The sequence below is a fragment of the Melospiza georgiana genome, chromosome 1, assembly GCF_028018845.1.
Source record: "Melospiza georgiana isolate bMelGeo1 chromosome 1, bMelGeo1.pri, whole genome shotgun sequence".
NCBI classification, from domain to species: Eukaryota; Metazoa; Chordata; class Aves; order Passeriformes; family Passerellidae; genus Melospiza; species Melospiza georgiana.
Genome location: NC_080430.1, coordinates 3,001,160 through 3,026,207, shown reverse-complemented (window position 1 = coordinate 3,026,207; position 25,048 = coordinate 3,001,160). Strand labels below are relative to the sequence as shown.

The following is a 25,048-nucleotide window of genomic DNA, read 5'->3' as shown; positions in this document are numbered from 1 at the left end:
GTCCAGGAGTTACTCGAGGAGCCGGAGCCGGGGCTGGTACAGCCGGGATCGCTCCAGGAGCCGCAGCAGTTCCTACCACAGCTACAAGAGCCGTAGGTGAGTTCACCCAGCTGCAAACTGTGCCAGATGTCTTCTCCTCCTCTTGTTCCCCCTCTCCCCCTGCTCTCTTCAGCACTTTTGGTTTCTGTTGACTAAAAACCCCTCTGTGGTTTTGATTTTGTCAGCCGGAGCTACAGCAGGAGCCGATCCAGGAGCAGTTCCTATGGGCACCACAGTCGGTCCAGGTATGGATTTGATGCCTTGTGAAGGCTGACCTAGAACAGAGACTGGACAGAGCTAAAGAATAAAGCAGGGATTTATTAAAAGTCTCCATGGATCCACCTTGGGCTGCACCCAAGATGAACCAAAATGGCCCCAAAATGCACGAGCGCTCCCGGGGTCTCTCCCTGGGATCAGTTCTGCTCCATTTGCACCTTGCAGTTCATTGTCCCATTCCAGCTTTAGCCCAGGCAGTCCCACCCTGCTTGTTTTTCTCTCTCCAGCCCACGGTGTTTGTGTTCTTGGGCTGAGATTTGGGTCATTTGTCCTTGGTGCCCAGCTGGAGCAGGAATTGTTTTGTCTCCCTGCTCTGTGCACAGAGCTCACCATGCCCTGATGTGGAGCTCAGACCCACACACTAAAGCAGCACAGAATCTGAGAAATACAAAAGTTAAAACCTGAGGCATCAGATTGTCCTTTTATACAAACTGCAAGAAATGTGCTGCCCATCAAATCATCTTAGTACAAGTCTACTTTTATTTAATTTCTTTAAAATATACTTTATTATATAATTATTGCATATGAAACTATTACATATCGTGCATACTACCTATTTTATTATACATACTGTAATACAAATGCATATCTAAATACATATTTATTTATAAAAATACTTTTTAAGATTACTTTTATCTCATAGAATCCCAGAATGGTTTGGGTTAGACAGCACCTTAAAGATGATCCAACCCCTTGCCATGGGAAGGGGCACCCTCCCCTATCCCAGGATGCTCCAAGCCCCATCCAACCTGGCCTTGGACACTTCCAGGGATCTGTAGTACTTAAAACTATTATTATAATATCATGATGACAACGTGAATCAAAGCAAAATGAACACAAGACACTTTCAAAAGTTGAAAATCACCAAACCGTCCTGGCATTACAGTTGTAGGTAATGCTATAAATAGCAGTGAACACATTACTTGGCTTGCTTTCAGAATTATCAGCAAAGAAGAATTTTACTAGGAAAAAGAGGGACAGCACAAAGCTTTATAAAGGTTTACTATGTCCTTCCTATTAAAATTTGAGATTTTTATTGTTACTTTGAAAATTGTTGTTGTGTTGAAACCTTTATAAAGCGTAGAATTGTTTGCCACATCCTTGACAGTAATTCCTATACATCCTCTCATATCTCTATATAAATACCATTTAAAACAGCATTTTAGACCAGAAATTGTGAATTCAGTATTATTTTTCCCCCTTTAAAGCAGATCCTACACCTATGACAGTTACTACAGCAGGAGTCGGAGCAGGAGCAAGAGGAGCGACAGCTACCGGCGATCTCGGAGCTACGACCGGAGATCCAGGTGGGTCTGACCCTGCTGGGCTGCACAAGGACTCCCTGAACACAACCAGAGGGTGTTGAACAAGGCCAGAGTGATGTTTTTTCCCCATAAGAATGAGAAATAACACTCAGCAAAAGTAATAATTCAAACCAAATTCCAATTAAAATCAGAGCGTGTGTGTGAGCGAGGAAGTCGGTAGTTCTGACTTTCCAAATATGAGGATGGGGAAGCAGCCAGGATAAGGAAAAGTTGGTTTCCAGTTCATTGTCTCCATGCATTCAAAATTAGCACCTTCTCCCAGGGAAATGATGAAGTCCCCATCCCTGGAAGTGTTAAAAACTTGTGGCAGTGGCATTGAGGACATGGTTTAATAATGAAGACAATGGGGCTGGGTTAGCTTGGTGATCTCAAAGGTCTTAGCCAACCTTAATGATTCCATGATTTGATCTGTTATATTTTTAAAATAATATCAAGTGTTTTTTAAAACCCACATAGCTCACAAGATTTAACTCAAGTGCTCTCTTATGGATTAAAAGCTGCCTGGTATGCAAAGAATTCCACTGTATGGTAAATTCTTTTTGGTTATGCTGCAGAAGTGGATCTAAAACAATCTGGAAGGGAAACTTAAAAGTTTTCTGCAATCTGCAATCCAGATTTAATTTTTAACTTTGTGGAATGTATTTTGAAAGAATATTTTTACCTGCAAATCTGCTGAGTTTAGAATATATTTTCTTCTCCTCAGTCCAGAGGATTTATGTAAGTTAGCACATTTCACAGAGATCAGAGATATGGAAAGTTGTAGATACATTTAATATCACTGATGATTTGTTTTATACCTTTTAATATACCCTCTGTTAGTAATAAATCAAGTTTCTAAGACTATTGTACATTTTCATCCTCTCCTCATATGAATTTTTTCACAGCTTTATACCAACTCTTAATGGACTTTGCTCTCACCCATTTGCACAAGACAACTTTCATCTTGTGTTGGAGGGAAAATTAATGAGTTTTAATGAAGAATGTGAAAATAAACTTAAAAACCATTGCTTTATTAAGTTGAGGAGCTTCAGTGTGAGATTAGGAAACGCTCACCTTTCACTTAGAAAGCTTCTCTTACAGGCAGGGGGCTGGAAAATCTCTGAAAGCTTGTTCTGTGTAATTTGAACGTGTCCTGTGGCTTGTCTGAAACCATCTGGGCTCTGTGTTGACATTTGGCCAGGTGCTGAGCTTGGAATTTGTCTGGAGGAGCCAAAACATTTTAAATACAATTTCCACACTGCAGACACACAAGCACACCTCTGTTGTGCTTATGGGGCCTGAGTTTTAAGACCCTCCTTCAAACAGAAAAATAAAATATATAAATCAAGGATTTGTGAAATTATCCTAGCTTGCAGTGTAAAATTCCACTTGTTGAATACATTTCTCACTCAGCTCAATTAGCTTTTATGAAAACATTCATTTTGGATGATTTTTAGCTGTAACAGAGCAAGAAGTTACAAACAGTTTGACTTGAGTCACACATTAATGATTATTTCCATTTTGAGTATCCTTTAATAAACCCTTCACTTACAAGAAATACAACCCTGTAAAAGACTGGTGTGTTTTCTTATCTGTGACAATTTTTTGACACAGATAAGAAGCTCAAACTGCAGCTTTGGGGCATTTCAATCTTTTTTCCCCTTGCAGATCCTACGGCTCCGACAGCGACAGCGATCGCAGCTACTCCAACAACAGGAGCCCCAGTGAGAGCAGCAGATACAGCTGAGGCTGTTCCTTGGAGGATGGAAACTCTGCTCCACAATTCTTTCAGTGTTATATTCTAAAAAACTCTTCTGACAGTGTCACAAGTGAAGGTTGTTTGCTGAATTAGCTGAAACTTTCCTGTTTAACAGTGAATTCAGCTCTGCTCGCAGAGAGAAGGACTGAGCTCGACAGCTGATGTTATTTTTTATTTTTTTATGTCAAATGCAACTTTTACAAAATAATAATAATAAAAAAGCCCAGTTTGGTTTCCTTGAATCAGCTTTTCCAAGCCATGTATTACACTTAGGCGAATTGCTGCTGCCACTTTTTGGGTGCAGCAGTCAGGACTGTCTTCAAGTCTGTTTATAAACACCTTAGGAGAGATGTGCTAGCAACTATTAAACTGTGAAGTCAATTTCTTAAAAAGGCTGCCATTTCTAGTTGAAAATGCTTTTTTTATTGCTGGAAGCTGTTTCCATTCTGTCTTGATTGTTGATTATTGCATTCTGTCCAGGAAATAGGTGAGGAAAACAAAGCCTGCCACTCTGTCTTAATCCCTCCTGAACTGTGGTGTTCTGGAATTGTGCTGGGAAAGGTGAGCTGATGCCCACTGGGAATTGTCAAACTGACAAGCAGTGAGCAAAAATGTGATGAATGACTTTGGAGCTTAATATCCAACCTGTCTAAACTTTTTATGTTTAAAAGAGGAATTTTGTGATACACAGCAATGTCCTTCAGAGGCTAAAAATGTGTTTCCAAACACTTCCTGACTTTGATTTTCAGTTCCTATTACAGTGCTTGGCATCCTTCAACACATTTTAAATGTTGTAAACCGTGAGTGTGTCATGAGTTTGTCTAAAGCACTCTTTCAAACACTGACATGATGATAATTTTTTGAGAAAACCAGCCATAAAGGTTCCTTTATAAAAGCTCTGTATCCCATTCACCATGGGAAATATCAGAATCTGATATTGCAGATATTGAATTATATCTTGTTAAAGCAGGACTACAGAAATACTGGGATGCCTCATAAAAAACATGAACAACACCTTCAAAGTAAAGTTTAGTACCAAAAATTACTCTTTAGTTCCAAGCAAATGGCTTGCAAAAATACAAATAGATTCAAGCTGAAGACCATTGAGTAATTCTTGCAATATTCTGATTCAGCTGATTTAAAATAATCTGTAAAGTTTTTGAGGGGGTTTAGAAAGTTGTATTCTGAGAACCAGATTTTTTATTGGCATAATGTAACCTGAAAATTGGGGTCTGTGGTGACAAAACCAGCGTGGTTTGATTAGAATTAATGAGCACTGTTGTACCATACTGGCTTTCTGTAATATCTGGACATGCTTTCATTTGCTCATTTTCAAATGTTGGAAATTGTTTTTCTTAATCTCATCAGGACCCACTAGCTTTGAAAATTAAAAGTGGTAATTTCTCGCTGAGGCATCAATTCCTTCTCTCTTTGATTGAATTAAGCTCCCCAAAACTTGATGATTTTTTTTTGGTACGCTTATGAAAAGCAAGTTCAAAGGGAGCTGGTGATGATTGCCTCCATTTCTGTCCACCCACAGCACATTCCTGACATTGAATTGGCCATGGAGGTTTTTCACTTTTCTAGAAGTACCCAAAACTCTGCACTTACCCCTTTCCTACATTAAGAATTTAGTGACAAAGTGTTTGCATGCAACCCTTCCACCCTTTGGTAAACTTTTTATGCTTTTTAGCATTAAATACATTCAATACCCAAGTCAGGATACATTTACAAACCTGTTTGTAACAGCAGCAGAGTCCTGAACAAATATTTCAGTGATATTTGTTGTAGTTTCATCATTTTCAGTACAGCTGTAACTTGTTTTTTTCCCTTTCTAAGAAAATAGAACTAGAGAGTTCATGGTGTTACAAAATATACAAATATAAAATTACTATTCAATACCTATTAGAGAAAATATTGCTACAGAATCAAATTTTTATCGTATTTCAAATCTGATTTGACTTTTTAAGGCCAGGAAAAGGTAATAGAAGTATGGTCAAACAATTAATTGTAGTTATCAAAAATTACTGCACTGTCACTAAAATCTTTCATATCTTTAGTCAAGGGTTTATAAAGAAATTCCATCAGGTAGAGAATGGTTGGGGAGGGGTTGAGGGAAGGGCTGGGGGTATTTTTACTTAGTGAAATCTGTTAAATTGTGCTTCAGATGGAAAATGTCCCCCTGAGCTGGTTTTCTAACGCTGCTCTATGTTTTTGCAATTTTGTTATTCCAAAGTAGTTGCTGTTTGTAAAATAAACTTTTGTACATATCTGCAAATGCTGTTTTCTCTACATCTGCAGAAATCCGTGGTGCTGCTTGAAGGAAACAGGCAGGAAAATGAAAAATACACTTTCAGAATCCACTTTTGTCCCTTGCAAGACTCAGAAGTTGCTTTTCCTTCTCTTGACCTACATAGGGGAGCTATTCCTCAGCAGGACTCTGGGTTTACATAATAGTCATTGGAGGAACAAATATTTTGAAATTTCCAAGTGATTTGAGGTCTCACCATTTCCTCAGGATCTATAAAAGGTTCCTCTCCTTGGTAAAGAGAAATTCTTAAGAGATCTCCACAGAAATCTGGGAATGGGCTGAGCTTTTCCCCTCTGCTGAATCTCCTTTCCCAAGTACACATTCCCAGAGCATTCCCTCAGCATTTTGGACACGTGCTGTTAGCCCAGGGCAGCAGCTGTGGGGCCTTGCAGACTGATCCATCAGGCTTTCAGACCTTCTGCTCCACAGAATCTGGATTGCAGTGGAAATGAAATCATTTGATTTCATTGAAATGATCTAAATGAAACTGCATTTCAGTGGAAATGCTGCCTTTGGCATGAGGGGAGGAGGATGAGGGGAGGTGGTTCCTTGGGGTTTGAGGTCTGCAGTGTGATCTGGATAACCTGGAATTGCCTGAGCTTGGTGGGGAGTGGCACCACCCCAGAGCAGATGGAACAGTGAGGGTTGGGCCAGCTCTTGTGTGCCAGGGCAGCTTGAACCAGCTTGTCATGGAGTGACTTGGTTGGAAGGGACCTTAAAAGGGACCCTGAAGCCCACCCAGTGCCACCCCTGCCATGGCAGGGACACCTTCCACCATCCCAGGGTGCTCCCAGCCCATCCAGCCTGGCCTGGGACATTCCAGGGATCCAGGGGCAGCCACAGCTTTTCCAGGAGACCTGTGCCATTGCAGAGAAAATTGGGAATTTATTCCCATTGTCTCATCTAACCCAGTCCTCTTTCAGTTTGAAGCCATTCCCTGTGTGCTGTCCCTCCATCCTTGTCCCCAGTCCCTCTCCAGCTCTCCTGGAGCCCCTCCAGGCCCTGCCAGGGGCTCTGAGCTCTCCCTGGAGCTCCAGGTGAGCATTCCCAGCTCTCCCAGCCTGGCTCCAGCCCCTGGAACACCCCCACGGCCTCCTCTGAAGCCCAGAGCTGGGCACAGCCCTGCAGGGTGGGGTGAGGAGCAGAATCCCCTCCCAGCAGGGTGTTAGATGTAGTCACCAACCTTTCTTTGAAGAACACAATGTTTTGGATGCTTCCAGAGCTGCAGGAGTCAGTCCTGGGGATCCCAGGTGCTGCTGCTGTGAAGGTCACGCTGTCACCTTGAGCTGGCTGGGTAAAAATAGCGTGGTGACACCCAGGCACGGACTGCTCAGGATGGAAACAGGTCTGAGATCCTGCAATCAGGTGAAATCAGTGCTCCATTAGGAGTGATTTCATCAAAAAGGAGGGAAAAAAAAAAGGTTCTAAGCAAGGTTTGGTGTGCAGGTCTGGGGTTTTTCTGGGAATGGGTTATCCACAGGATGTTGTGGAGTGGCTCTGTCTCCAGTTGCAGGTGAGTGCCTTGTCTCACATTAAATGACCCATCTGCCTCTCCAACAACAACTCACAAATCCCAGATCTACAGAGCCACAGCACAAACACACTCTCCCTGCAGTGTCTGTGCCAAGAGATTCCCTCCCCTCTCTGTCAGTCCCAAGCAAGGGCTGTTTGTCCTTGCACTCCAGGGGAAGGAAGGAGCATTCCCAGGGCTCTTCCCCAGGATCCCTGGGTCTGTGGGATCCTGTGGATTGAATTTCTGCCCTGGCTTTGTGTGGTTCCTGATGATCCCACCCAGAGCAGAGCACCGTGTTTGGATGACCTTGGGCTGCACCCTGCAATCCCATCAGCTGTCACTCCCAAAGGGAACACTGCCTGGGATTTAAATCAGGAGGAAATCAAGCTCTGCATGCCCCACCCCTGCTTCACATCCATGGAGATAATGCTTTTTTAGGTGGTGGAACTGGAATGATTTTCCACCTGGTACATTAAAACTGCTTACAAATCATCTGAACAATTAAAGGGACCCAGGCCTGAATTTCATCATATCCATGTAATCCCTGGGAAGTGGATGGGACTGCATGAGTGGAATCAGAGGGCCTGTGGCACGTTTGGGGAAGCTTTTTAATAAAGGTAATAAATTTTTGAGTTTGAGTTCTGCAAAGATGCTCTTTCTTCAGGCTTTGAAGCTGTATTCATCTCTTTCTGTATAAGAAATTGGTGTTGCATTAATTGCTGCATGTAATGAGAATTGGAGGTGGATGCACAAAGAAGGGATTTGCATTAATGTGGGATTAATTGATATTTCTGCCATGTACCTGTCTGTGGCATTGTGTGTTTTCACAAGTTTTATTTTTTTTTTCCTCATGGAAAGGGTGCTGAGGCATTGGAAGATGCTGCCCAGAGCAGTGGTGGAATCCCCATCCCTGGAAGCACTCAGAAAATGTGTGGATGGCTCTTGGGGACAGGGCTTGTGGTGAACAGCGTTGGGGTAATGGCTGGACTTGATTTTGGAGCTCCTTTCCAACCTTAAGGATTTTGTGATTCTGGCACGGAGAGTTGTGAGCTCAACACAGCTTGTGAACACTTGCAGCTCCCACTCTGCCATCATGTCCCAGTCCTGGCCTCAGGCTGCAAAATTCCTTAATTCATTCCTGAACACAGGAAGGGGCTGCCCTCCCTCTTGGTGCTGCTTTTCCTTCCAGCTCATGGTGCACCCTGTGAGGGAGGATGAGGAAGGTCCTTCCCCTCTTCTTGGTGCCTTGGCCACCCACTTGGGCAATATCCACATAATTTTACCCCAATGAATTTTGGCCAATGAAAATGATGCCTCAGGTCTGAGCTTTTATATTTTCACATTCTGTGCTGCTTTAGTGTGTGGGTCTGGGCTCCACATCAGGGCATGGTGAGCTCTGTGCACAGAGCAGGGAGACAAAACAATTCCTGCTCCAGCTGGGCACCAAGGACAAATGACCCAAATCTCAGCCCCAGAGCACAAACACCGTGGGCTGGAGAGAGAAAAACAAGCAGGGTGGGACTGCCTGGGCTAAAGCTGGAATGGGACAATGAACTGCAAGGTGCAAATGGAGCAGAACTGATCCCAGGGAGAGACCCCGGCAGCGCTCGTGCATTTTGGGGCCATTTTGGTTCATCTTGGGTGCAGCCCTGGCTGGGCTCTGGTGCTGCCCAAGGTGCATCCATGGAGGAGATCCTTTGAATAAATCCCTGCTTTATTCTTTAGCTCTGTCCAGCCTCTGTGCTAGGATGAGGGGGAGTTGCTTCAAACTGAGAGAGAATAGGTTTAGAGTGGGTATTAGAAATAAAGTCTTGGCTGTGAGGGTGGTGAGGACCTGGAAAAAGTTTCCTGGAGCAGCTGTGGCTGCCCCTGGATCCCTGGAAATGCCCAAGGCCAGGCTGGACAGGGCTTGGAGCAGCCTGGGACAGTGGAAGGTGTCCCTGCCCATGGCACTGGATGATCTTTTAGGTCCCTTCCAACCCAAACCATTATGGGAGTCTGTGATGATTTTAGGATTCATGTTGGGAATGTCCCATTCCACACAGACCTAAAGGTCCTCCACCTATGGCTAAATAGGAATCACCCTCAGCCCATGGGGCTTTAGACCCCGGGCTTTACCTCTCCCTTCTTCAAAGATCAGATCTTTCCCTTGTCTCAAACAATTTTGCATTTAAAAAAGTGAAAAATTGTAAAAACAAAGCCCAAGAAAGAGGGAGGATGTCAAGGACTCTCTGCTCTCATCTGTGGGGAGCTGGTGAGTGGGAGCCCTTGCAGGGACTCTGAGGTGCATTTTGGTTTCTCTGTGCCACCAAAGCCCCTGAGAATCCTCTGGGACAATTCTCTGCTGCCGAGAGCTCCCAGGGTGCCGTGAGGATGTGATTCCCTTCTTTGGCAGCGTTGGTTATCACAGCAGGGAGAGCTGTCTGAGCAAAATCTGGCCAGCAGTGCAGAGTCTGGGAATGTGAGCTCTCATCGCCTCAAACCCAGGCTGCCTGCTTGTGTCTCTGGTGGGAATTTTGATTGCAGGAATGCAGCAATACACCTCATTCTATTAAACCATGAGGGAAAACAAAGCAAAACAAAAAAATCTGTTTTATCAAAACTGCTCTCTGCAACAAAACCCACATTTTGATGGAGGAATCCTGCTTAAGCTGTGGATTTCCTGCTGACTTTCTGCAGGAAGCTGCATGGATTCCATGCTCATCTTTCATTTCCATGAATAGCTCTGAACTGACACCTTTCACAAGGAGTTTGTGCCAGAGAACATGGCAAAAAAAGGGCCCTTTTCAGCTCTGCACAGTCTCCTCCTTTGCAGAGTCAGGATCAACTCCAGCTGTACAAATCACAGCACTTCTTATCCAACCAATCTGCGAGAAATTTTCAGGGCTGATATTGAGCAGTTGGGCTGCCAAAACCAAAATTGCCTGAACTATGCACTCTATTAAAAAAAATTAAAAATAAAAAAAAAAAAAACAGATCCAAAAAAGAAACCAAGACAAAACTCCCAACTTTGTTGTTGTTGTTGTTGTCTAAATTAAAGCTCCTTTTCTGTTGCATAAGCCCATCACTGCTGGTCACAGAGAGGAAGAGAACAGCCTGTTTCCTTCTAAGAAAATCAGAGAAACTCGAAGTGGAGTTGGAAGGAACCCTAAAATTCATCCCATTCCACCTCTGCCATGGGCAGGGATGCCTTCCACTGTCCCAGATTGTTCCAAGCCCCATCCAGCCTGGCCTTGGGCACTTGCAGGGATCCAGGGGCAGCCACAGCCGCTCTGGGAATTCAATTCCAACCCCTCAGCACCCTCACAGGGAAGAATTCCTTCCCAAAATCCCATCCATCCCTGCCCTCTGGCAGTGGGAATCCATTCCCCCTTGTCCTGTCACTCCGAGTCCCTGTAAATATTTAAACAGAAGGGAACAGGCTGCCTTAAATATTTGTAAGAGCTCTAAGGTAGCTCTTGCCCAAACCTGGTCTTCTCTGCAATAAATAACTGCAAGTCCTTCGATTATTTTGAGGGAGCTTGAGGGGTTTTTGGAGGTTGGGTGAGTTTTTCGTTTTTATTTCTTTTTCCAGCTTCTGTGATTGATCCACCACCAGCCCATAACCTCCCCAAAATCCCTGTATCTCTGCAAACAACCCACTGCTGGTGAGGATCCATGGATCCACAGGCACCTAAACCACCTCTCCACGCGTCCTGCAGGCACCATTCACCTGCCCTTGCCTGTGCTTTGCTGCTTGTCCCACATGCCAAGCAGGGAGGTGACATCTCTGCCCCATCCCTGCTCCCCCATTCCCTCCCCAGCAGCCCAGCTCCTCTTATACAAGCAGCACTTTCCCTTTGTTTCCCCTAAATTGCAGACTATTTCATTTTTGCCAGGCTGCCTCAAGCTTGTTTTGAAGCCCCAGCCCATCCTCCAGAGCTCCCTCCCTCCCTCCTCTCTATCATTTGCAGCTGGAAGAAGAAGCAGATTCTCTATTCATGCAAGTAATTATTAAAAAAAATATTTTGAGCAGCACCAGGCCTGGGACAGATCCCCAGGGAGTCCCAGGCTGTGCATCTCCTCGCTTTCCTGGCAAATCACAAATATCTCTGTGAGCAGTGTTCCCTCCTTGCAGCACTCATCTGCCCCTGCCATCTTCCCTCCTCCAGCTGTGCAGGGGCTGCCTGGTGTTTTAAATTTAATTGGAACTTCAGCTTCTGGATTTGGGTCTTCTAAAACCTTCCTGAAGGCGCCCATGGTTTGTTTTGCATTCCCAGCCTTGGAGCCTTGGTGTTTCTAAACCCCACTGAAAATTCAGCTGTGAAAAGGCTGAATTTCTGTCTGAATTTAGGGTGAATTTTCTACCCTGAGACGCCTCTTGGAGGCCTTGACATCACCTCTGTGTCCTTAGGATCGCAGAATTAGGGAAAACCTCGTGTTGGAAGGGACGAGGGAATCTTCTGTGCCAAATATTTCAGCACAAATTCCAGCAGTTAATGGGGATTTGTGACACTAATATAAAAATATAAATCAGACTATTTCTGTGGAATTTTCATCCTGGAATTTTTCTTATTTTGTTTTTTTTTTTTGTTTGGCTTTTTTGTTGTTGGTTTTGGGGGTGTTTTGTTGGTTTTTTTGGGTGTTTTGTGGGTTTGCATTTGTTTTTCTGGGGTTTTTTTTCTGTGTGGGTTTTGGGGATTTTTTGGGGTTTGGTGGTTTTAGGGTTTTTTTTGTTTGTTTGTTGGTTGGTTTTGGGGATTTTTGTTTGGTTTTTTGTTGTTGTTGTTGTTGTTGTGTTGTTTTGATTTTTTTGTTTTTTGTTTGGGGCATTATATAACATGGCTTAGGCAGGGGAGGAAAACTCTCTGGATGTTTCCTGTATATGAATATTTTCAGAGTAAGATGGTCTCTTGTCTTTCACATTACTGATTTTGCAGAATCCCAGAATGGTTTGGGTTGGAAGGAACATTAAAGATCATCCCATCCCACCTCCTGCCATGGGCAGGGACACCTTCCACTGTGCCAGGGTGATCCAGCCTGGCCTTGGACACTTCCAGGGATCCAGGGGCAGCCACGGCTTCTCTGGATTCTCCTCTTTTGATGGATTCTATGGATTTCAGGGAACTAAAAGCCAGAGGGGAGAGAAGGGGTGTAAGATTGATCACAAAGGAGCAGTGAAATTATTGCAGTTCCTATGTATCTGCTTTGCAACTCCAGCACTTCCACAGCAGCCTTAAAAATCAGGATGATCTAAAGAAGAAAAAGTAAGAATCTAAGAAAACAGGTAAAGGGGGGTTCTGAAAGGTGGGGGCCCCATTCTGTGCTGCATCCCTGAGCAGAAACTCCTATTTGGGGCAAAGTTTCCCCAACTCCCTGGAGACTCTCTTGAATATTAAATGCATCTCTGGGTATTTCCTGTAATTCTTGATAATTATTTCAATCAAGGTATCAATTTGTGACTTCCTGACTAATGAATGGCTGCTCCTTGCTGCATTCTCCTTTGATATGCAAAGCTGCCTTGGGGCTGCCAGCCCCGTGCTGGGCAGAGCCTGCAGATGCACACCTGGCAAACCCAGGGCTGGCACAGGAATCCACCCTGGACTGTGCACACAGGAACCATTCTGACATTCCATCATTCCATCTGACATTCCATCACCTTTGCACTGCAATTGGATGGGGGATGGAGTTTATTGTTCATTTAAGTTCATGGTTTATTTATTGGTGAAGGCTGCAGGTGCTGAGCAGTGATCCAAGCACATCTCGCCGCCTTTGGGAGAGTCTGCTCCAGTGGCTGCCCCATTTTTCTGTGGGTTTATCAGAACTCTTGCTCTTTTCCCGAAAGCAAAAGGAGGTAACACACTCCAAGACCAGGTTTGGAGCATCCTGGTCTAGTGGGAGGTGTCCAGACAGGGGATGAGCTTTAATGGGCAGACCCTGGGAAGCATCCCCTAATTTATACCCCATGGGCTCCTTGCCTTGTTCCTGTGTCTGTTCCTATTTTCCTGAGCCACTCCCTCCCCTTCCCCTGATTGTCCCTTATCTTTGTACTGCCCCAAGACCAGAGTCAGCCCCCAGCAACCTGGAGAGAGAGAAAACTGGACCCTGAATGTGTCTGGGGCCTGACCATCTCACCACACACCTGAATTAAACATCTGTGGATATTCTGCAAAAGCCCTTTTTGCTCCTTTACCTTGGACTTTAGTAGACAAGCCAGGAGATCACATTTCATCATCACAGAGAAACGCTGTTTGGAGCATCCTGGTCTGGTGGGAGGTGTCCAGGAGGGCACTGATGGATGAGGATCCTGGACACAGCCAGGCCATGGGAAGCAGCAGGGGCTGGGAGCAGAGGATTTGGGAATTTACACACAGACCTTACAAAGAATGCCATGTTTTATACAAATCACCACTGGTTATTTACACCTGGCCCCAGCACAGCCCCTCCACTCCTCAGCTCTCCACAGGCTCTGGCTCCATCCTGAGCATTTTGCTTGTTCATCAAAGAACTCTTTCTCTCCTTTGCTCACAGGTTGTTCTTTAATGAACTTCTGCCTTCTCATATTCGATGCCATCCACAGCAGCAGGGGCACAGATGATGGCCTCAGGTAAAAAACACATCTGAGATGAATCTGATGCCATCCCCCAGGATCTGCTGCACGTTCTTGGTGTCCATCTCTCCTTCAGGTACCCAATCACCAGGTCCAGCTGCTCCTCATCCTCCAAATGAGTCTCCACACTGGTTATGTACCAGCTGGAATTCAGGAATTTCTTCAGCCAGCAGGGTTGTTTCCTGTTGGGGTGTGGTGAGGGTCCCCAGGATGTGAGAGATGAGAATCTGACTGCAAGTTCTTAGAAGGCATAATATAATATAATATAATATAATATAATATAATATAATATAATATAATATAATATAATATAATATAATATAATATAATATAATATAATATAATATAATATAATATAATATAATATAATATAATATAATATAATATAATATAATATAATATAATATAATATAATACATTATATTACATTACATTATATTACATTATATTACATTATAATACATTATATTATACATTATATTACATTACATTACATTACATTATATTATATTACATTACATTACATTATATTACATTATATTATACATTATATTACATTATATTATACATTATATTACATTATATTATACATTATATTACATTATATTACATTATATTACATTATAATACATTATATTATACATTATATTACATTACATTACATTACATTACATTACATTACATTACATTATATTACATTATATTATACATTATATTACATTATATTACATTACATTACATTATATTACATTACATTACATTATATTACATTATATTATACATTATATTACATTACATTACATTATATTACATTACATTACATTATATTATACATTATATTACATTATATTATATTATATTATATTATATTATATTATATTATATTATATTATATTATATTATATTATATTATATTATATGCTAAAACTATACTAAAGAAAGATAAAAGAAAGAGAAGGCTGGAAAGGAATGAATAATAAAAACCTGTGACTGGCCAGAGTCTCGACACAGGTGGACTGGGATTGGTGATTAATTAAAAACAATTCACATGGAACCAATCAAAGATGCACCTTGTGGTGAGCAACCTCCAGACCACATTCCAAGCAATCAGACAATTATTGCTTACGTTTAATTTCTGAGGCCTCTCAGGAGAGAAATCCTGGCAAAGGGATTTTTCAGAAAATATCAAGGTGGCAGTTTCCCACTTTTCAAGATCTCCAGGAGATGCTTTAGTCTTCACTATGAACTCCACCAGCTTCTTGTTCTCCCTGTCCCTGGCAGCTCTGGTCCTCTCAGGGAGGAATTTCCTCAGGGGTTTCTGGGGGGAAGTGTCTGTCACTATAGGACACCAAATAACACGGTGTGGACACGAAGTTTTCTCATGGTAAAAAAAGCAATTTTAATTTCTGACTCCAACATTTATAGATTTCCAATAGTGAAGTGGATTGGAGGGTGACAGTGCCACCTCTCCAGTGACATTGGACAAACCAACAGTCCATCAAATTTCTCCTCCGTCAGAAAAGAATGCAAAACAATAAATTATTTATATAAAGCGTGTGAGAAAGTTAGTTATAAGAATGTAAACATCAGAAGGCTTAGAAAAACTTAATAAAACAGGGTGAAAGGTGTCTGAGGAAGAGTGTCCAGCCCCTTCCTCCCCTGTGTTGGGAATGCCATCTGCAGCACACTCTGGTATCCCTCTTTCCTCACTGGGTAGCTGCAGCAAAATGCTGCAGGAAGGAGCAGGTGGAAGGATGAGAGCCCAGTGGATCTGACAGTCCAGGATCAGCTGGAGGCACCCCTGGATTTCCCTGGAATAATTCCCTTGGCTTTTTGGATGAGCTCTTGCTTCTCCTCACGGTCAAAGGGCTTCAGAGACACTGAGAAACCTTTTTTCTTCTCATTTGTGGTGCCATCTATGAAGTCTTCTGGTGCTTGCTCTTCTTCACTGCTTTCACCACTCTGGCCAGTACAGACACCACCACAGCTTGCACCACACCAGCATCCCTTCCTCAAGGAATTTGGGTTCTCAATGGGACAGAACACCTGGGAAATTTTCCTCCTCTTTGGTGACACTTTAAGGTCCCCTCCAACCCAAACCGTAGGACCCTAGGATCTCTATAATTTGATAATAATCTCACATTAACTGCCCTCATCACCTTCAGGATTTGCTGCCCCTGGTTCATCAGCTTTTGTTTTGTCTCCCTGCTCTGTGCACAGAGCTCACCATCCCCTGCTGTGAAGCTCAGACCCACACATTAAAGCAGCACAGAATCTGAAAAATATAAAAGCCAAAACCCGAGGATGAGGTTCTCGTCCATCAACAGGACGAGGGGGAATGGCTTCAAACTGAGAGAGAATAGGTTTAGATTGGGTGCTAGGAATAAAGTCTTGGCTGTGAGGGTGGTGAGACCCTGGAAAAAGTTTCCTGGAGAAGCTGTGGCTGCCCCTGGATCCCTGGAAGTGCCCAAGGTGTAAAGCAGCTGCCCCATCCCAGTGGTCATTTAATTGTTGTTTCTTCTTCTCTATCACCACCGTGCTCCCCTTGGAGATCAGGGCTGCAGAGTTATCAAAATGAGAACACATCAAGGTTTCCTGCAGCAGCAAAGTGATGCCCTGAGCATTGGATGTGTGCAGGGCAGACAGAGAAATAACAATTTCTTTTCTCATTTTAGCTGCCACCTTGAAGACTCCTTGGCCACGTGCTGAGCCAGTGATTTCTGGGGGCAGTCCAAGATCTCAGCTCGTGGTGCCAGTCCCAGCCTTGGCACAGCACCAGCGTTGCTCAAATCTTTTTTTCTCCAGATGCTTTGCTTTATCTATTCCTATCTATTTGAAATTTCTCCCCAGCTTTTTCCATTTTTTAAGAGCCTTTTGGAGTTTCTTGCCCTCAGCATGGCACTTAGTGCCCTCAGAAGGTCTCTCCTGCAGAAATGGAGCTGTGGGGCTGCTCTGGCTCCTGCAGGTTGTGGGTGAGGATGTTGAAAATCCCTGGACTCAATCTTTGCTCCACCACACCCTGGACTCATTTCCATCCCAAGAAATGACTGTTGAAACCTCTTGCTTTCCATCTTTTTCACCAGTTTTCAAGCAACAAAAGGACCTTTCCTCCAGTCATGTGGCAACATGGTTTCATTAATTGTATTGTGAAGGGCTTTAAAAAAAATAAAATAAGTAAAATCCTGTAGTTTTCCCACCTAGATGATAGAATCCATGTGCTTTATCAAGAAAAGATTAAATTTTACTAAATTTATTTTTGTCCAGTGCCCCGAACATCACAGGGGTTAAATTGTTCGTGCAGCAAAGCAGTAGCCAATAATGGCTGGAGAAAGGCCTGGTGGGAGAATAAAAATATTTCATTCCCCAAAATGTTGAAACTGCCAAGTCAAGTTGTTAATAGAGATTGTTCCTCCAGCACAACAGCACTGAGGACAACTTGGCTTGGGCTGCTTGGCTTGGCTCGGCTCGGTGCGTGCAGAGCACAGACCTTGGTTGTAAAACCTGCTCTTGAATAACTCTCAAATCAGCCCTTTTCCACCCAAAAGGAGCACCTGGCAATGCTCTGCTGTAGCTCATCCAGAGGGATGAGCAGAGCCAGCTCCAAAAGCAGGGTCACGGCAGCTGCTCCGTGATCTCCTCCCTTGGAACACATTTAGGTGACCCACCTGTCCCTGGATCCCTGGCAGTGCCCAAGGCCAGGCTGGACAGGGCTTGGAGCAGCCTGAGACAGTGGAAGGTGTCCCTGCCATGGCAGGGGGTGGAAATGAATGATCTCCAAGGTTCCTTCCTGCCCAAACCATTCTGGAGTTCCATGAGGACATCCCCCAGGGCCCCAGCTCTGATGAGTCTCGCCGCCAGCGGTGTCTGCCAAGATCAGCAGAGCCGGGGATGCGCAGACGCTGAGGCCACGCTGGGCCAGGCAGCGTGCACAGACCCAGCACAGCCCCACCTGCCCCAGCTCTGCCAGCCAAGGAGTGCTCCTCAAAGCCCCACAGCTGGGCAGATGTTTGGGCTGTGGTGGATGCAGCTCCAGTGTCAGGAGCCAGCACATCCCTCTGGCTGTCCTGAGCAGCCCAGACCCCTGCCAGGGGGCTCAGGGACCCTGGCACAGAGCCCAAAACACCTGTGGGTTTGATTATCACCCATGGAGCAAGTCACCAACCTTAGATGAAGATCTGCAGGCCATGAAAAATTAAATAGAATGATAGTGAATTTATCACAGGGTGGAAAATTAGATTTTGGGGTTTCTAGAATGGGGATTCAGGGGGGCAAGATGGAGGGAACTGGGCAGGTCCAGCCTTTCTCCTTCTTCTTGGCCTCCATCTTCTGAGTGATGTTGGCACTTTTGGATTGGTTTAGAGTAGAAGCTCACTGTCTGACATAGGTGATAGGGATTGGAAAGTGATTGTAAATATTGTACACATAGTTTTTAGTATAAAAAGATAACACTGCCCTGAGGGCAGGCAGAGTGCCTTGGACTGTCATGCTGAGTGGACCTCGGCTGGACAGGAGGAAGAATTTTATAGATAAAATGCAATAAACAACCTTGAGACTGAGAAATGAAGAGCCCTGACTCCTTCTTCAAGCACCAGGCTGAGAAAAGAGACTTTCCAACACATCTTGGGGTCACTGTGAGCAGCGAGAGATCCCCACAGGCCAGGAACCTGCTCCAGTGTGGGCACATTCCCCCACAGACCCACAGGTGCTGCCAGGAACCTGCCCCAGTTGGGCTTCCCATGGGGTCACAGGGGGCTTTGGGCATCCCCCAGCTCCAGCATGGGCTCCTCCCAGTCCTGCAGGTGGATCATGGGCTGCACCATGGAATCTCAGGGGAATCACAGCTCCAGCACCTGCAGCAGCTCCTGCTCTTCCTCCTGGGGATGTGCAGGGATGTTCCTCTCACATCCTCACTGCTCTTGATCCCTTGTGAAGGCTGACCTAGAGCAGAGACTGGACAGAGCTAAAGAATAAAGCAGGGATTTATCAAAAGGATCTCCTCCATGGATGCACCTTGGGCAGCACCAGAGCCCAGCCAGGGCTGCACCCAAGATGAACCAAAATGGCCCCAAAATGCACGAGCGCTCCCGGGGTCTCTCCCTGGGATCAGTTCTGCTCCATTTGCACCTTGCAGTTCATTGTCCCATTCCAGCTTTAGCCCAGGCAGTCCCACCCTGCTTGTTTTTCCCTCTCCAGCCCACGGTGTTTGTGCTCTGGGGCTGAGATTTGGATCATTTGTCCTTGGTGCCCAGCTGGAGCAGGAATTGTTTTGTCTCCCTGCTCTGTGCACAGAGCTCACCATGCCCTGATGTGGAGCTCAGACCCACACACTAAAGCAGCACAGAATCTGAGAAATACAAAAGTTAAAACCTGAGGCATCAGATTGTCCTTTTATACAAACTGCAAGAAATGTGCTGCCTATCAAATCATCTTAGTACAAGTCTACTTTTATTTAATTTCTTTAAAATATACTTTATTATATAATTATTGCATATGAAACTATTACATATCGTGCATACTACCTATTTTATTATACATACTGTAATGCAAATGCATATCTAAATACATATTTATTTATAAAAATACTTTTTAAGATTACTTTTATCTCATAGAATCCCAGAATGGTTTGGGTTTGACAGCACCTTAAAGATGATCCAACCCTTGCCATGGGAAGGGGCACCCTCCCCTATCCCAGGATGCTCCAAGCCCCATCCAACCTGGCCTTGGACACTTCCAGGAATCTTTAGTACTTAAAACTATTATTATAATATCATGATGACAACGTGAATCAAAGCAAAATGAACACAAGACACTTTCAAATGTTGAAAAAAAGCAGCACAGAATGTGAAAATATAAAAGCTAAACCTGAGGCCTCAGTCTCTGTCTGCAACTGCAGGGGTTTTTTTCCCACTTCCTAAATCTGTTTGCTCCCATCTCTGGTGGGTTCAGCTTTGGCCAGGCTGGGTCAGTCCTGGCTGGAATTGGCTCTGCTGGACATGGGGGAAACTTCCAGCAGCTTCTCACAGAAACCACCCCTGTAGGCCCCCACTACCAAAACCTGGCCACCAAACCAAATTCACTTCTCCACGCATTTTTTCTTAAATTCTTGGATCTTCTCATCACTGCGTGCTAACTCAAAGGTGAAAACTTCCTAACGCTGGTATTAGCAAACATAACATTAAACCTGGAGATTACAAAATTGGTAGAAGAAAAGGTCTAGAATCCAATATGAGCTCCTCTGAGAATTAAAACCTGGCTGCTGCCGGATCCAGGAGATACCCGTGGGTGGATAAATTCTTGGGTGCGTGAAAAATACAGAAAAATACAAATTCTGTGGGGTTTCTATGAGTCAGATCCTTACTTGCAGTGTGGATTACCCTCTCTGCTTTAGCCAAACAGAGGCAAAAATTATTCCTGGTGAAAATCCCACCTGCCAGGGGGTAGAGAGGCTTCTGCAGCTTTGGGAGGTGGCGGTTCCATCCCAGGCAGCAGATTCTGGGTCAGCCAGGGCTGGGGTTTGCAGCACTGGATGGATGGGCTTGGCACAGACATCGTGCTTGAGAGTGGAGTAACAACATCTTCCCTGCTTGGATCACAGCCCTTCCACGGCCCAGGGCAGAATAAACACCAGCCCAGAGCAGGATAAACACCAGCACAGCCACAGCTGGAAGGGGAACAGCTCAGGGGGCTTCACCCTCTGAACCTGCTCCCCACCCCACCATGGGAGGGTTTCACCTGGACCCAGCCAGCCCTGCCTGGATCATCACTTTTCGTTTTAAATGTCTTTTTTTTTTGTTTTGTTTTGTTTTTTGTTTTTTTTTTTGTTTGTTTGTTTGTTTGTTTTGGTTTTTTTGGGTTTTGGTGGGGTTTTTTTGTTTTTTGGTTTTTTTGCTTCCCCCTCTCCCCGGTTTGGAGGCAGAAGTGAGAACTCTGAGAGAGAGAGAAAAAAAAAAAAAAACCAAAAAGAAAAAAAAAAAAGAAGAGAAGAATCGGGGTCAACACGAGCAGCAGTATTTCAGTCGTCCTTTGAGAGCTTGTCTATACTCACTGTGGGTGTTCTCCTTGCAGGCACTGAGCAGGAGATGTTTTCCCTTAGTAGGGCAGGATCCTGGGCTCGGCCCTCCTCGCCTGGCCATAAAAGGGCAGCGTTTTCTGCAGGACCCCCGGCTCCTCCGAGGGCTGCCGGGTTTTTGGGAAGGGGCCTGCCCCAGCACTGCTTGCTTTGGACCTCACAGCCCTCGTGTTAGTGCTATTTTGGCTCCTTCTTTTCTTGTGCCTTTTGTTTTGTCTCCCTCCTCCTCCTGCTCCTCTCAGGAGGTTGGAGGGAGAGAGGCCAGACAGCCTCCAGGAATGTTCTTGCTTCCCCTATTTTTTATTCTTTCTTTCTCCCTCCCTTGGCCTGATTTGATCCCTTCTTTTCCATGATCCTGCTCAGAAAGCCAGCTGCTGAGTGAAAAGCTCTGGCCAAGGCCAGGATATGTCCCTGACCACGTCCCCAGCCTCCGTCCTGTGTCCCAAGGGAATCTGGAGGGCTCTTCCCTCCTGCTCTGCCCAAACCCTGACCCCCTGACCCTCTCAGGAAGGGGGGACACCACCAGAACCTCCTCTCACCATCTCCTGGAGCACCTCTCCACGGGAATTCCAGCCTAGGGGAGATGCTCAGCAGAGCAGAGCACAGCTGTAAGACCAGGGGATCCAGGGCAGGCAGAGCCATGGGTCCACCTTGGAATTCATCATTTCAGGTCCTCTTGGCTCTTCACAGAACCATTTAGGTTGGAAAAGACCCCTGAAGTCATCAAGTCTGACCCTTAACTGCCAGGCACTGCCACATCCACCACCAAACTCCGTCCCCAGGTGCCCCATCTGCACAAACACCTCCAGGTTCTTCTGTGGTTCCTCACAAACCCCAAAGCTCCCTGAGCTCTTACAGGGTCTCAGCTTTCTTCTCATCCCTTGTCCTTGATGACACTTCCTTTGGGGAAGTCTGAAACCATGGAAATGCAAATGGAAATACCATGGAAATGCAAATGGAAATACCATCTGTCAGCTGAACCAAGGAAACAGGAACCTCTCCTGGTTTTCCCAAACATTTTCCTCAGTATTGTTGCAGCTGATCTTTCATTTAAGACCCTCTGTGACCTTGCAGATGCCATCTCATGGCCTGGGGAGAGGAAGGAAGAGGTGAAGCTACAGGAGATGTCCCTTCTGTGGCCACCATGCTGCTGGAAAGTCCCAAGGAGGGGACCCAGCACTTCTGTGTCAATAAGAAACCCCTTGTTGCCAATTTCTCCAGAACTTTGCCTTCCTGGAGATCCTGTTCCCTAACAGCAACTGAGCTGAACTCTGGACCCTCAGATCCCTCTGTGGACCCTGTGAACCTTCCCTTCATCATTTCTCACAGTCAGTGATGCTGTGCAAGCTATGCCAGAGCCATTTCCCAGCTCACAGCATCCCAGGAAGACTCCAGAACTTCCAGAACTTTGTATGAAGGCACCAAGAGCTTGGAGTTGCCCTCAGCCAGCAATCCCAGCAGCTGAAGAAGCTCCAGTGAGGGATTAGTCACCCACGTGCCCCATGAACCAACACCACAAAGCCCCAAGCCAGGCTGGGTGGGATCTCACCCCACTGGAATTTGCAGGGACCCTCAGGAGATTCTTTCAGCAGATCCAACATAGCCCCTGGGTGGCTTTGGTCAAGAAACCACCTGTGTTTTGTCTCTCAAGAACATTGCTGTTCTCAAATAAAGGGTTTCACACAAGTGTGTCATTGCTTGTGCCCCCTCCAAGGCTTTCCCCCTTGTCACCAAACTGGGTGAGGTGGGATTTGCAGGGACCTTCAGGAGGTTCTTTCAGCAGACCCCATGTAGTCCCTGGGTGGCTGTGGCCAAGAAACCACCTGTGTTTTGTCTCTCAGGAACATTGTTGTGCTCAAAAGAAAGGATTTCCCCCAAATGTGTCACTGGTTGTGCCCCTTCCAAGGTCTTTCCCCCTTGTCTTGGTGGCTCCTGCAGGAACAGCTTCTCCCTCATCAGGAAGGAGAAACTGCACTGGCAAGGACCAGGTCTCCATGTGAGAGGTGGGCTCAGCTTCTTCCAAAAATCCAGAACCTCTTGGTGAGCCCCTCAGAGAGGCACCAGGGCTTTGGCCACCCCTGCAGATCTTCATATTCCAGAGCTATAAGGATTCCCAAGTTCTGGAGCTCCCTGGCCCCCTGTGCCACATCCCTGAAAAGGCCACAGGGATTTGGGCCCTGGAGCAGAACTTCAATCCCTTCTCCCACCTCCAGCCTCATCTCACCCTCACCCCAGCACGGGCTGCATTTCCAGGAGCTTATGTAGCTTTTTGGAAAGGTTTCCAGGGTAGGAGAGATGTCAGACAGGCCAGACACTCATCTCACAAAAACCTTTCTGACAGGGACGATGTTCTGGTGGCACTGGCCAGGAATTTTTTCCTGTGGAGCAGTGTGCAGGGTTGAGAATGAGAAAGAGCATTAAAAAAAAAAAAACACTAAAAAAAAAAAATGTAAAAAGCTCTGCAATGAAGCCAGCAGAGGCAGGACGTGGCCACGGGGACGTTATGCAAAGAGCTGCTCACATCTGGAAGGAGTTACTGAGCACAGCAACCAGGGCTGAGTCTAAACAAGTGCAGGACGTTTCCACATGGATGTCTGAGCTGGGGGAGCCAGAGGAGCTGGGAAGGTGGGATGGAAATCCCCAAGGTGGGATGAAAATCCCCGAGGCTCTGGGGATGCCCCCAGTGCCCTTCAGAGCCGCTGTGCTGCTCTGTTTTCAGGCTGGTGTGGATCCCTGTGCTGTTTTGGGTGGTGTCTGCAGGAGGGTTGGGGGCAGGAATGGGTTTTGGAGGTGGTCACCATCCCAGTGACCCAATGGGATTTTTGGGGGTGCTCTCCCACTGTTTGGAGGAAATGAGGATCCCCCACATGGATGCATTTAAGGCAGGTGTGGAGCATTAATTGGGAGCATCCCCTGGATCTTGCCGTGCTTGGGGAAACTGAGGCACACAACCTCTCACCCCGTCCCCAACCCCAACAGAAAGACCCCAAGGCTTTTTGGGGCATAAAACCTCAATTTGAGGTACTGTGGAATAACAGCAATTTGTTTAAAATAGGATTTTTGGGTTCTTCTCCCACTGTTTGGAGGAAATGAGGAAGCCCCACCTGGATGTGTTTAAGGCACACTTGGTTCTTGGGAGCCTCATCTGCATCCTACTGCAGTAGGGGAAACTGAGGCACACAGCTCCTCAACCCCTCCCCAAACCCAATAAAAAGACCCCAAGGCTTCTTGGAGGCATAAAACCTCGATTTGGGTTGTTGTGGAGTATCAGCAATTTATTTAAAATGGGATTTTTGGGGTTTTCTCCCACTGTTTGGAAGAAATGGGGATCCCTCACCGGGATGTGTTTAAGGCAGATTTGGTTCTTGGGAGCCTCATCTGCATCCTGTTGTGTTTGGGGAAACTGAGGCACACAACCTCTCCCCCCAATAGAAAGACCCCAAGGTGTTTTGGGGCAAAAAAACTCAGTTTGGGTTGTAGTAAAATAAGGTTGGTTGATTTAAAAATTGGATTTTGGGGTGTTCTCCTGCTAATTTTCAAGGAAATTAGTATCCTTCACTGGGACTGTGTTTAAGGTACATTTGATTATAGAGAGCACCCTCCCAAAATCAAATGTGCCTTAAACACCCTCCCAGTGGAGGATCCTCCTTTCCTCCAAACAGCAGGAGAACACCCCCAAAAACTCATTATTAAATAAACCAACCTTATTTTACTACAACCCAAACTGAGGTTTTTTGCCCCAAAAAGCTTTGGGGTCTTTCTGTTGGGGTTTGGGGAGAGGTAAGGAGCTGTGTGCCTCAGTTTCCCCTGCCACAGCAGGATGTAGAGGGTGCTCCCAAGAACCAAATGTGCCCTAAACACCTCCAGGTGGGGGCATCCCCATTTCATCCAAACAGTGGGAAAACACCCCAAAAATCCCATTTGAAATAAATTCCTGATACTCCACAACACCTCAGTTTGAGGTTTTATGCCCCCAAAAAATCTTGGGGATTTTTATGCCCCCAGAAAATCCTGGGGTTTTTTCATTGGGTTTGTGGAGGGGGTGAGGTGTTGCGTGCCTCAGTTTCCCCTGCCATAGCAGAATCGAGGAGATGCTCCTAATTAATGCTCCAAATGTGCCTTAAACACATCCAGATGAGGGCATCCCCATTTCATCCAAACAGTGGGAGAACACCCCCAAAATTCCCA

General features: G+C 45.4%; 1 protein-coding gene across 9 annotated transcripts in view; it reads left to right on the top strand.

Moving 5' to 3' along the window:
• Positions 1-5,656, top strand: part of NKTR (natural killer cell triggering receptor) — a 43,996-nt gene extending 38,340 nt beyond the window's left edge. For 7 of the 9 annotated variants that reach the window (XM_058019042.1, XM_058018220.1, XM_058030703.1 and 4 more), the window contains 4 exons: positions 1-96; positions 225-284; positions 1,524-1,622; positions 3,288-5,656. In XM_058019042.1, coding sequence (XP_057875025.1) covers positions 1-96; positions 225-284; positions 1,524-1,622; positions 3,288-3,366 — 334 coding nt within the window. In that variant the 3' untranslated portion in view covers positions 3,367-5,656. The remainder of the gene's footprint in view (positions 97-224; positions 285-1,523; positions 1,623-3,287) is intronic. The other 2 variants (XM_058045048.1, XM_058038868.1) reach the window with 1 other exon arrangement.
• Positions 5,657-25,048: the final 19,392 nt, after the last annotated feature.